Source organism: Anabrus simplex, chromosome 7 (genome assembly GCF_040414725.1).
Source record: "Anabrus simplex isolate iqAnaSimp1 chromosome 7, ASM4041472v1, whole genome shotgun sequence".
Lineage (NCBI taxonomy): Eukaryota > Metazoa > Arthropoda > Insecta > Orthoptera > Tettigoniidae > Anabrus > Anabrus simplex.
The window spans coordinates 189,002,396-189,015,512 of NC_090271.1; the positions used below are offsets into that span (position 1 = coordinate 189,002,396).

At 38.6% G+C, this 13,117-nt stretch overlaps 1 protein-coding gene across 1 annotated transcript in view; it reads left to right on the plus strand.

Annotated features, from left to right (window-relative positions):
• LOC136877774 (adenylate cyclase type 3-like) overlaps positions 1 to 13,117 on the plus strand; it is a 1,080,140-nt gene that overhangs the window by 1,059,216 nt on the left and 7,807 nt on the right. The window contains exon 18 of the mRNA XM_067151981.2: positions 5,749 to 5,873. Within this exon, the coding sequence (XP_067008082.2) occupies positions 5,749 to 5,873 (125 nt within the window). The remainder of the gene's footprint in view (positions 1 to 5,748; positions 5,874 to 13,117) is intronic.

Sequence of the window (13,117 nt, forward strand, 5' to 3'; positions counted from 1 at the left end):
GTTCGATTTCTGGCAAGGCGAGGAAGTTTTACCTGGATCTGATGGCTGGTTCGAGGTCCACTCAGTCTACGTGATTACAATTGAGGAGCTATCTGACGGTGAGATGGTGGCCCCGGTCTAAGAAACCAAGAATAACGACCGTGAGGGTTGGTCGTACTGAACACACGACACCTCGTAATCTGCAAGCCTTCGGGGTGAGCAGCGGTCGCTTGGTAGACCATGGCCCTTGGAGACTGTTGCGCTATGGGGTTTAGATTTTAGTTACCCAGATCCATTACTGGCTTCTGGTATGTGTGGGACAATATTTGTTACTATCATTGATTTGTCTCGGTTTCATTATTAAAAATTGAGAGGCACCATTTTTTATAATTTTCACAATTTTCACTAATGTATAGAATACGTAGAACACACACTGCTTGTTTCAATTTAGTTCACCTAGTCCTCACACAATTTTAGCACTCAATAACCCAGGCTTCGATGTCGAGAGCACCTGCGGGTTCCCTTTTATTCGCATCTTACGACAGGCCGGGAATACTGTGGATGTATCCTTCAGTCCCCACCCACATACCGATACACAAAAACGTGTTCTCGAGTGTCACTGCACTTTCAGTACTAGATGAATTACTTAAGCTGAATATCCAGTTAGCATATACAGAAGAAGGCACTAATCAATTATCATGAAATGCATTACTGCACCTGTTTGATTAATACGCTCCTATACACATTGTGAATTTTCTTTTTTTTAGTGTATGCGTATAGTCATGGATACTTGACGAAACAATAAATTTCATCCCTGTTCTCACATGAATATACTTCCAGTAAATTAATAAACAAGTAGTTACTTGTTTGATAATTTTATCCACGGTAAGATCCGTGACAGATACAATTCATTTGATTCGTTTAATTATAGAAGAAACATTTGCCAAGCAACACTCTCACAAAAATGTGCTCACGTCTCACCGACATAGATAGGTGGGAAAGAAGCGACCTTGGCATTATTTAAGGTACAGCTCCAGTATTCGCCTAGTGTGAACTTGGGAAACCACGGAAGACCATCTCCAGGACTGCCGACAGTGGACTTCGAACCCACTAACTCCCGAATGCAAGATGATAGCTACGTAGCCCAAACCATGCAGCCACGTTTTGTAGTATCAACTCTTACTTACTAATTATTACACGTAAAATGAAATGTCGTCTGATGAGAAACAAATAGTGATACTCGAGCAAGAAAAATTAAGTTATATATTTTCGTCAGTTTTATTTACTATGAGCCTATGCGTGTGTTATGTTATATATTACTTTGAAAAATCTTCGTTCCATTTTCACCATAACTGGAGTTTGCCTATTTTAGACTGACAAATGTTACTATGAATTTAATTTAAGACATAAAATAATATTAAGGAAACACACTTAAAGTAACTGAGAAAAGCAACTGGAATCTACCCCACTTCTCGCTTCCCTAGTACACCTTGACTTTTCCAGTTGCCCTAGCTGTTTCAATTTCAAATGTGGCCAGAAAATTTCCAGATTATATGTATGTCGGATATAAAGCGAGATGAATTTTCATAACGAGTTTTTATAACATTATGATCCCTAACGATTTATACGCAGGGTGAATCTCTCCTTTATAGTAAAACGCAGGGAAGTGACTAGGGCGATGATAGCAGATTAGAAAGGAAAAATGAAAGAGACGAATAACTTGACATAAGAAAGTAAAAGCCAACAACAGTCCAAGTAATTTATTAGACTAATAATAATAATAATAATAATAATAATAATAATAATAATAATAATAATAAGAATAATAATAATAATAATTTATTCAATTAGTTTTTAAGTCCATGTTACATCCAGTGATTCTACGCATTTGTATACACACTTCTTGCACACCATTTACGGTACCAGGACCGCCTCCATCTGGTCCATCATTGTTTGCAAATCCTCCGTCCACAACTCGGTATCCAAGTTGCCTCGTCTGAAGTCGATTAGCATACTCTCACATGTTCTTTTTAGTACAATGGTCTGTAGGTAGGCCTGTAGCTGTTTGCTCACTTCCAATTTGTCCATGTGCTTCTTGAACAAGTTGGTAACTAGTCCGTCCCATGTTATTACCACAGGGACCATCGTCACCTTGGCCCTATTGTACATAAGTGAGAGTTCGTTGGCTAGCATCTCGTACTTTCTTCCTTTAGTGGTTTCAGTCTGTTTTAGGATATTTTTGTTTGTGATTCCAACTTCAATTAATAGGATTTCATTCTTTACAAGGTCATGTATCATCAGATCCGGTTTATTGTGTTCAATGCGAAGCTCAGTCTGTATGATGACGTCTGACTTTATTCTAATTCGCTGATTGGATATGACATTTTCAACTTTATAGTTCTTTATTTTCTTAGAATTATTCAACCCATACTTTTTGGTGAACATGAAATGCAAGCATCTGACAACATCATTGTGGCGTTTCTTGTAGTCCAAATTAAGCATTCGTCCACATTGTGTTGCCAGGTGATCTAGTGTCTTATTGCCCTGGTTGCAGTGTGGGCACCTCTGGAATATACTCCCATGACTAAAGACGATGTTTCTGTCTTGTATCTTACAGAACATTCCTTCTTCCTGTGGAGATATATTCCCCCTCATTAGCCATAACGATGACTGTTTTACGTCAACAAATTTCTCCTGTTGTTCACGGAACAATGTGGAATGCATTGACTTAGCCATGATTCGATCCATTCGCATCTGTTTTTGTTTCTGCTTAACTACTTTTACTGTGACATCGTTTCCTTCCTCAATTAGGTACTTCCGTTTCAAATGTTCTTCAATCAGTCCAAGATGGGTTGCATTTCTTCTTTCACTTTCTGCGATAAACTTCGTTCTTGTGTTTGTTGCCAAATATTTACATAGTTCTAGTAAAATCAATTCGGCCTTCTCAGAAATATTTTGTAGTCCTCTTCCTAACTCATGTCTTTTCAGGTACAGTCGTTCCATATTACCTGCTGTTCTGACGATATTATGCTCTCTCAAGATTCCTCTCACCTTCAGATCAATGTTGTTAAATTCTTCGTGCTCGTACGGGATCAGGCCAATATAATAGTTAATAGTTGATAACGCATACTCATTTATTGCTGCAAACAGGTTTCTCGCGTTCAACTTTGTTTGGCATACATTTGTTACCCGTGATTCGATCTTGTTGGCTATGATAACTTTATTCTCGGGTTTAATTACATTTCTCGAGTCTTCTAATATTCCTAGGTATTTGTATCCTTCCACGTCATTTACCTTCTCTCCAAAGATATGGTTCGAATTGATATTGTTCGCTGACTTTTGCTGATTGATTGTAAAACCCATGTTGTTGAGACATTGATTCGTCCACTGGCTCAGCTCGTTCAATGTCTGCACATCTTTGGCGAACAATTTAATGTCATCGATGAAAATGAGGTGGTTGCACTCAATTCTTCCATGTTCATCTGCTTGGATCTTCTCGCAGTTCTTATTTAAAATTCTGCTTAACGATTCCATAGCAATTACGAACAACTTGGGTGATAGAGCATCTCCTTGTAATATTCCTCTATTTATTTTCACGTCACCGACCACTTTATTTCCACATATTAATGTTGTTCTCTGTTTGTCAAGTGTTCTATTGACAAATTTAATGATGTTTTCTGGCATATGTATCTTCCGTAGGCATTCAATTAATATTCATGTGACAACGAATCATATGCTTTCTGAATGTCCACCCAAGCAGTACACAATTTATTATTGTACTTTTCGTTTATGGTTTTGCTTATAAGTGCTTGTTCCTTAGCGCCTTGACATCGGTTGCGTGTTCCCATTTGATTACTTGAGATAATATTGTTCACGTCACAGAAATCATTGACTATTACCGTGAACACTTTGCTGATTAATTTGAATAAATTTGAAAGGCATGTAATTGGCCTCAGGAGCTGCGGTATGTTTGCATTCGGGACTTTTGGAATCAAATATGTTATCCCAGCATAAAGCTCTTCATCGATCAAGTCTGGGTTTTGGATTATTTCGTGGATTAGTTGTTCTAACCTCTCATGTAGTGCATACATCCTCTTAATAAAGTAATTATATACAAAATCAGGTCCTGTTGCTTTCCGCCTTTGTGGTGTAGTGATTAGTGTGATTAGCTGCCAACCCCGGAAGCCCGAGTTCGATTCTCGGCTTCGCCACAAAATTAGAAAAGTGGTACGAGGGCTGGAATGGGGTCCACTCAGCCGCGGGATGTCAAGTGAGTAGAGATGGGTTCGATTCCCACCTCAGCGTCCTGGAAGTGGTTTTCCGTGGTTTCCCATTTCTCCTATAGGCAAATGCCGGAATGGTACTTAACTTAAGGCAACGGCCGCTTCCTTCCCTCTTCCTTGTCTATCCCTTCCAATCTCCCCATCCCCCCCGCAAGGCCCCTGTTTAGCATAACAGGTGAGGCCGCCTGGGCGAGGTACTGGCCATCCTCCCCAGTTGTATCCCCCACCCAAAGTCTGCAGCTCCAGGACACTGACCTTGTGGTGGTAGAGGTGTGATCCCTCGCTGAGTCCGAGGGAAAAACCGGTCCTGTAGGGTAAACAGATAAAGAAGAATAAGAAGAAGAAATATTTTTTTGCTAGGGGCTTTACGTCGCACCGACACAGATAGGTCTTATGGCAACGATGGGATAGGAAAGGCCTAGGAGTTGGAAGGAAGCGGCCGTGGCCTTAATGAAGGTACAGCCCCAGCATTTGCCTGGTGTGAAAATGGGAAACCACGGAAAACCATCTTCAGGGCTGCCGATAGTGGGATTCGAACCTACTATCTCCCGGATGCAAGCTCACAGCCACGCGCCTCTACGCGCACGGCCAACTCGCCCGGTAGAAATATTTTTAAAGTTGCTTTACGTCGCACCGATACAGATAGTTCTTATGGCGACAATGGGACAAGAAAGGGCTAGGGCTGGGAAGGAAGCGGCCGTGGCGTTAGTTAAGGTACAGCCCCAACATTTGCTTGATGTGAAAATAGAAATCCACAGAAAACCATCTTCAGGGCTGCCGAGAGTGGAGTTCGAACCCACAACCTCTCGAATACTGGATGCTGGCCGCACTTAAGCGACTGCAGCTATCAACCTCGGTCGTTAGTAATAGTACAACAGCATCAGCTACCGTGTTGATAAATGCCATTTATGTCATATAAACTGCCTGTGTGTAAATTTTAGTGTTACATTTTATTCTAACAGATGGCAGAGCATCTGTGGGCCTCTCGGTCGATATATGGCCGAGTTTTAATTAATTCTATTGGTTAAACATCGAATATGTCACAAGAAACCTTTTATATGCCGATATCGTTTAAAATGGAATGTCGAATAGACTTTCTTCCGCAATTCATCAAAGAACCGACTACCTGTTCCAGGTTTGAACCCACAGTCTTGGAACCCGGGGCCTCAAACTCTACCATTAATTCACAGACCAAATCATGTCACCCTAATTTTACAGGATGTAGATTTCCTGTGAGGTAGGAGGGATCTACAAATTCTTTAGCTGTAAATGACGTTAGTGTACAAAAGATTCAGCGTCACTTGCTTTTCTGGCTTACTGCAGACGTTTTAACAAAAATCAGTAATTAATTCTTTACAACTATAGGGAGAAGAAATGAAGTATTGTAAGACTCTTCCTTTCTGTTTATTGTAATATTGTTATGGATGTTCATTCAAATGTGAGTTTTTCCTTTACAATGCACATTGATGTGAACATCATGTTGTAGGTATAAACCATGGTCCTATCACCGCGGGAGTGATCGGAGCTCGTAAACCACACTACGATATATGGGGCAATTCAGTCAATGTGGCGTCACGTATGGAGAGCACGGGCAAGGCTGGCTGCATACAGGCAAGTTTTATGACACTTCTCACTTCATGTCACTGAACCTAATTTTAAGATCATCATGTCTCATCTCCACAAGAAATATTGCCAACGTCACTTGAGGCTGCCATTCCTTTATGATAAGGGAGTAGTTTACAAACAAAATGAATCTGCTGTCCTTTATTTTCGAACTAGACACACCATAAATGTGGGACATGAGATTACAGCACAAATCACCTGGGACATTTCTCGAAGCTCTTTGCTTGACCTCTTTTGAAGAAATTGCGACTTTTCCTTTCACACGGCTATTACGTCTAGCATTCCGGAATATCTATTTATATTACATAGACCTCCGTGGGTGTTTTGTGTTTGTGCTGGTGAATGTCGAGAACCACCTAACGGAATTCCTCCTTTTTGTATAGAGCAATAATTACTGAGGAAGGTTTTGGTGAATGAAACATTTTACAACAGCAAAAGGGAGCCCAGCAGTTTGAAATAGCCATACTAGCAATTCATTCTTCCTTGCCTTACGCTGCCTAAAGTGTCTATGATTCACACCAATATGTTTCTCCATTTCTTCTTCTTTTCCTTCCGCTTTACCCTCAGGTGTGGGGGGAAAGGTGTGAACTGTGTCTTGCATGTGAATTTGGCCCTGTTCTACGGTCGGATGCCTTTCCCGTTGCCGATCCTCTCTGTGTTGTTAGATCCACCATTGCTTTTTTTCTGACACACCAAGTACTATTTGCGAAATATCCATAACGGTGTATATCCATCAGTGAAAGATTCCCTTAAAAAAGGATGTGTGTGTTAGAGTTTGCAGTAAAATGTCAAATAAACTGTTTATTCACAGTATATTAATTTAATGTTATTCATTTTAATCAAAGTAGTATTTCAGGAGAACAAAAACTTAGAAAAGAAATAATCATTAATCTCCACAAGAACAAGAAGCATTGGCACATAAAACGTGCCAGCATTAGGGCGGAGCTTGTGGTTCTGGAATTCGCTTCAACCCTCTAAGGATCCATTATCGGCAACACAGGAGAAGATTATTTGTATATAATGTTTGATGTAGTATAATTGGTATCAAGTACCATTTAACCGTAACTACCCTGGTGTATTATGCATGCCTTATGTGTTAAAACAAACATGACTCATTGTTTCCATAAGAACACCAAACAGCACCAAACCAAGCATCGGTCAAATATTCGCGGACACTCAATCACACGTCGGAAAATAAGGCGAACCACGGATGTTCCCCCTCCCTCCCCAAGTCCTCCCTTCTTAACCTATCTGGATAAGTTTTGAAGCACTCGCTACGTTACCGTACTGCTGATTACACTCAACACAACACGATAGACCATGCCAAGGTCGGTCGTACAACTGCCATGACTTGATGAAAAACGCATACTTGAGCATACACGCATACATCCATAATCTTGGTCATATTTGGACATTCCGACTGGGGCTGAACTATGACTTAAACGGCATCCAGATTATCACAGTTCCTATCGGGGACCTTGAAAACTATGGATTCGACAATAATATGTGGGTGCTAGGGGCTTCTTCGCCCCACAGTTGTTTTTTGTTTGAGATAGTAAGTCGTATGTGTACCAAACTTGGTTGAGAGCTATGCTGGAACATACATACAGTACTTTCATCCGTAATCCCGATCATTTTGGACATATTCTTTTCCGCCCCTTTTCATCGCTATGCCAATGGGACGGATCTTGGATTTAAATTATATCTGGAGTGTAACTATTCACCTCAGCGACCCAAAAACTATGGATTCTGCACTAATATAGGTCGTTTTCTATTATTTTCATACTTCGCCCCCTATCCATCCCCGCCCAAAGGAGTCCTATGAGTGTCATACACAACAGTATATTTTTTCCCGATGGTAAGTCATATGTGTACCAAGTTTGGTTGGCAGCTATGACTAAACGTACACGCATAATGTCGCTGCTGTAGAATCTTGGAGCTGACGTTGCCATGGTTACGGCAGTTCATTTCTTTATCCGATTCCTAGAGCAGGGGTAGTGTGGTGCCAATATCTCCATAACGGTTGGTTTTAGGGCCGAGTTTTGTTCTTAACGTTAAGGGCCTTAAAATGAGATTTGTTTCGTCCTTGCACGACAATATCGATATTTCGTCTATATTAGCCTAGCATTCTTATACCTTCCCGCGTCGCCCCTCCCCCTCTCGAATTGTTTTGAAAATAAAATACAGCCCATGTCCCTAAGGGATAATGTATATTTACATTAGTAAAATCATTTTTTGAATCGATCCAGTAGTTTCTGTGATTACTCTCCAATATACACAAGCTCACAAAATTCGCACTCTCTCTCTTTATGATGTTAGTATAGATGGATTACATAAAATAAGTGTACTTCCGTTGGCTTTTCATAAAATACAAATATAAGGCCCTACTATTGAGACGATTTGGAAGATCTTGGTACAAACCGCACCTTATAACTCCCTCTGCTTTAAGAGCTTGAGTTTTTGAAACATACACATTAGCGTTTGATATATATAGATATAGATTATTTATAATTAAAGAAATTGCATAAAATAAATATATTTCCGTTGGATTTAAGAAATGCAAAATTACTAATGTACTATTGAGACAATTTGGAAGATTTTGGTGCAAATCGCACCTTTTAACTCCTGGTTTAAGAGCTTGGGTTTTGTGAAACACACACGTTTGCGTTGTATATATATATATATATATATATATTGATCCTAATACCTACCCAAGGACAGATATAAAGTTTGGTTGAAATGTATACAGTAGTTTTCCAGTTATAAGCACTCTACGAACGGACGAACAGACAAATAGACGAAAGCTAAAAACCGCCCGCTCGAATTTAGACTGAAAAAAGGTCCGTTAGTGATATTTCCCTTATTAATCCTCGTATCGAAATTATGGACATGAAAACGTTTAAGAAATTGATTCCCATTAAGGCGAGTATATTTCCACTGAGTTTGGCTGTGTATATTTTGTGTGAGTGCAAAATCAATGTTTCGGTTTAAATAAACTCTCAGTCAATTCAGGGATTTAGAAACAATATTGGCTCTAAAACCTACCCAAGTAGAAATGGGTTCTAAATGTGAAGTTCGGTAGATATATATATCCAGTCGTTTTCAAGTTCTAAGAATTCAGACAAACAAACCAACCAACCAACCAACCAACAAACAAACAAACAAACAAACAAACAAACAAACAAACAAACAAACAAACAAACAAACAAACAAACAAACACCAAAGCAAAAACATACGCAGGTGGTCATTATTACACCTGAAACGGATAACTGAATGGAAATTACTCCAAAATAGTCAATCTACAGAGCCACGGTCGTTACGATTTTATTTATATATAAGACTTGCAAATGTACTCGTGCTTCGCTATGGTATTCTACATTGGATATGGATATCGAAGTAAATTACTCTATATGCAGTGTATAAGATTTAATTCAATTGCATTTCTCTTTTCGTTATCCACTAAAAGCAGGGGGAGTTTCCCATTTGTTGTTTCCGTTGTAAAGTTGCCTACTGCAATTCACAATCGAGTAAGGAAGTTTTCATTATAATGGCAGGCCCCATTACTTACTGCGCAGTCACAATCGATTTGGAGAGTTTTCGTCACAATGGCAGGCGTCCTTTTCAACTTCCAGACAGATTACAGTTGAGGGTTTTTATTATAATAGCAGGTACCTTCCCTACTGCCAGTCAAAATTGAGTTGTGCTGTTATCATTATAATGACAGGCCACTATGCCTAATGCCAGTCATATTTTAGATGTGGAAATTTGTTGATAATGGCGGCACACCAGGTTACTCACAAAAACCATCTGTTGGGGGAGTTTTGAACAAAATGGCATGCTCCCGTGACTTCTGCTAGTGAAATCGAGAAAGGAATTGTTCTTTACAATGATAGACCCTCCTTACTAATGCCAGTTACACAAGAGTTGTAGAAGGATCCCATTCCTACGGCCAGTCGAAGTCGATGTGGAGAGTAATGATTACAGTAATAGACGCCCTCCTGCTGAGAGTCTTTATCGATTTTTAAACTAGTATAATGGCATAATATATAAGTAATAATAATAACAACGTAAACGTTTCCACCTTTTCAATACTAAAATATATTCACAAAATTATAAATTACACGGTACTAGTTTCGACCCATCTAGGGGTCATCATCAGCCGTATTGGAGCTCCAATACGGCTCATATTACAACCGAGTTCCTTAAACTTTTTGCTCCAATACGGCTGATGATGACCCCTAGATGGGTCGAAACTAGTACCGTGTAATTTATAATTTTGTGAATATATTTTAGTATTGAAAATGTGGAAACGTTTACGTTGTTATTATTATTATTACTTATATATTATTCTCAGTTCAATACGGACCAAAAACATGAAATTCATAACCATCAATAGTATAATGGCAGACACACCCTTTCTACATAGCTACAAGTCGACTTCAACGAATATATATACAGTAGATCGACATACGAAATATATGCGTGATCACAATATTGCAAACATTCATTTACAGCGTAACTGCTGCTGAATGATACGTCATATCGACAAACGGTTTATACCATAAGACGCCTCATTTGGCGGTCTAAATGTCTGGTCTTGTGATATTTCCTCCTATCTCATCTATTTATGGATACGATCGAGTTAGAAAAGTTTTTTCTATTTGCTTCAATCAATCACTACTGATCTGCATTTAGGGCAGTCGCCCAGGTGGCAGATTCCCTATCTGTTGTTTTCATAGCCTTTTTTTAAATGATCGCAATGAAATTGGAAAATTTTTGAAAATTTCCCTTGGTAAGTTATTCCAATCCCTAACTCCCTTTTCTGTAAACGACAATTGCCACAATTTGTCCTCTTGAATTCCAACTTTATCTTCATATTTTGATCTTTCCTACTTTTAAAGACACCACTCAAACTTATTCGTCTACTGATGTCCTCCCACGCCATCTCTCCACTGACAGCTCGGAACATACCACTTAATCGAGCAGCTCGTCTCCTTTCTCCCAGTTCTTCCCAGCCCAAACTTTGCAACATTTTTGTAACGCTATTCTTTTGCCGGAAATCACTCAGAACAAATCGAGCTGCTTTTCTTTGGATTTTTTCTAGTTCTTGGATCAAGTAATCCTGGTGAGGGTCCCATACAATGGAACCATACTTTAGTTTGGGTCCTACCAGAGACTTATACGCCTTCTCCTTTACATCCTTACTACAACCCTTAAATACCATCATAACCATGTGCAGAGATCTGTACCCTTTATTAACAATCATATTTATGTGATTACCCCAATGAAGGTACTTACTTATTTAGTTACTTCCTCTTCATGGATTAGCCTAATAGCCTGTTCCGACCTCAGATTTCATTCCATCCCTTCATAGGACGACCAATATCTCTTCTTCCCGTAGGATGGTATTCCAGGGCATGTTTTGGTATTCTGTCGTTATCCATCCTCAGAACGTGGTTTTTCCAATTTATCCTGTTTTGGAATATTCTTTCATTCATTGAGAATATATTTAATTTTTGTCTTATCTCTTCATTTCGTATTTTATCTTTTAGGGAGTATCCTTTCACTGATCTTAGGAATCTCCTTTCAGATGATTGTATTTTATTCCTATAGCTTATTTTATCTACCCATGTCTCACTTCCATATAGCAAAGTTGGTACAGCCATAGTCTTATAAAATTTAAGTTGAGTATCTTCTCTTACTTTTCCTTTCAGTGTTTGGCGAATTGTCCCACACATATAGTGAAATCGATGAAGCTTCTTCTTCACCTCGTCATCATCATTAAAAGATATTTCACAACCAAGGTACTTAAAATTTGTGACTTGTTCTACTGGTTGATTGTCGATTACTATCTTCGCTCTGATAGGATATTTCCCTTGCCATGCCATAACTTTGGTTTTTGTTCTGGATAGTCGAAGATTATAACTTTTACAAATGGTGTTTAACTGATGTATTGATTTCTGGAGTTTATCTTCATCATCCTGCAGGATAAATTGATCATCTGCAAAGAGCATAGTATTTATGTATGTGTTTGTGTTCAATTTTATTCCAGAGTACACAATTCGTTTCCAATTTCTGAATACTTCATCTATATATACATTGAATAGTGTTGGGGAGAGGCTGCATCCCTGACGTACAGCTTGATTAATATTTCTTCCGTTAGTTTATATCCTAAAGCTAACACAATTCTCGTCCTTTTGTACAGACTTTGGATAACTTGACTAAGATGTTCAGGGTATCCATGTTTTACCATTATATTCCATAACTGTTCTCTATCTACCCTATCAAAAGCCTTTTCATAGTCGACAAAAGCGACATAAGTATTCAAGTTAAATTCTCTTCTCTTCTCCAGTATCTGTTTGAGGCTAAATATATTATCTGTTCAGGATCTGCCTTTCCTAAATCCACATTGTTCTTCCAATAAGGGATTGTGTGCAATGATTTTAAGTCTATTATTTATTATTTTAGCATATATTTTATAGCCAACATTTAATAAACTTATTCCTCGATAGTTACTGCAAAAACTTCGATTTCCTTTCTTGAAAAGTGATATTATTTTAGCTTTTCTCCATTCTTCGGGTATATTTCTTCTTTTCCAACAAAGATTAATTAAATGTAACATTCTAAATTTAAGAATGATCCCACCATATTTGAACAACTCCATATTCATGTTGTCTAACCCTGGTGCTTTTCTATTTTTGAAAGATTTCAGAACAGTATTAAGTTCTTCTATATCTATTAGGTCAATTCCTTCAATGTCGATATCTATATCTTGATCTTCCTGACTCTCTCCATACTCTCCGTTATACCACAATTCTTTGTAGTGTTGTATCCATGATTCTTGTTCGATTACATTTATATTAGCAGTTTCTCTTTCATCACTGTTGAGGTGCTTCATTAACTTATATGCCGTCTCTTGCCTACCATGGATATTATCCTTTATTGAGTATATTAACCTATCCCATGATTCTTGCTTGAGTTTTCTCGTTAGTGACTTCACCTTGTTCCTGCTGTTTTTATATTCTTTCTCATTTTGTGGGGTGCGATGCTGTATCATTTTCAGGTATAATATTTGTTTTTGCTTGACAGCTTCTGAAATTTCTTTATTCCATATTTTTAGCCCCGTTTTTCTCCTAAATTTCTTCTTCACTCCAACGGCTTCATCTGCTGCCCTCTGAATTGCTGAGGTTATGATTTCCCATTCTTTGTTAATATCAGTACTTGTCGGAAT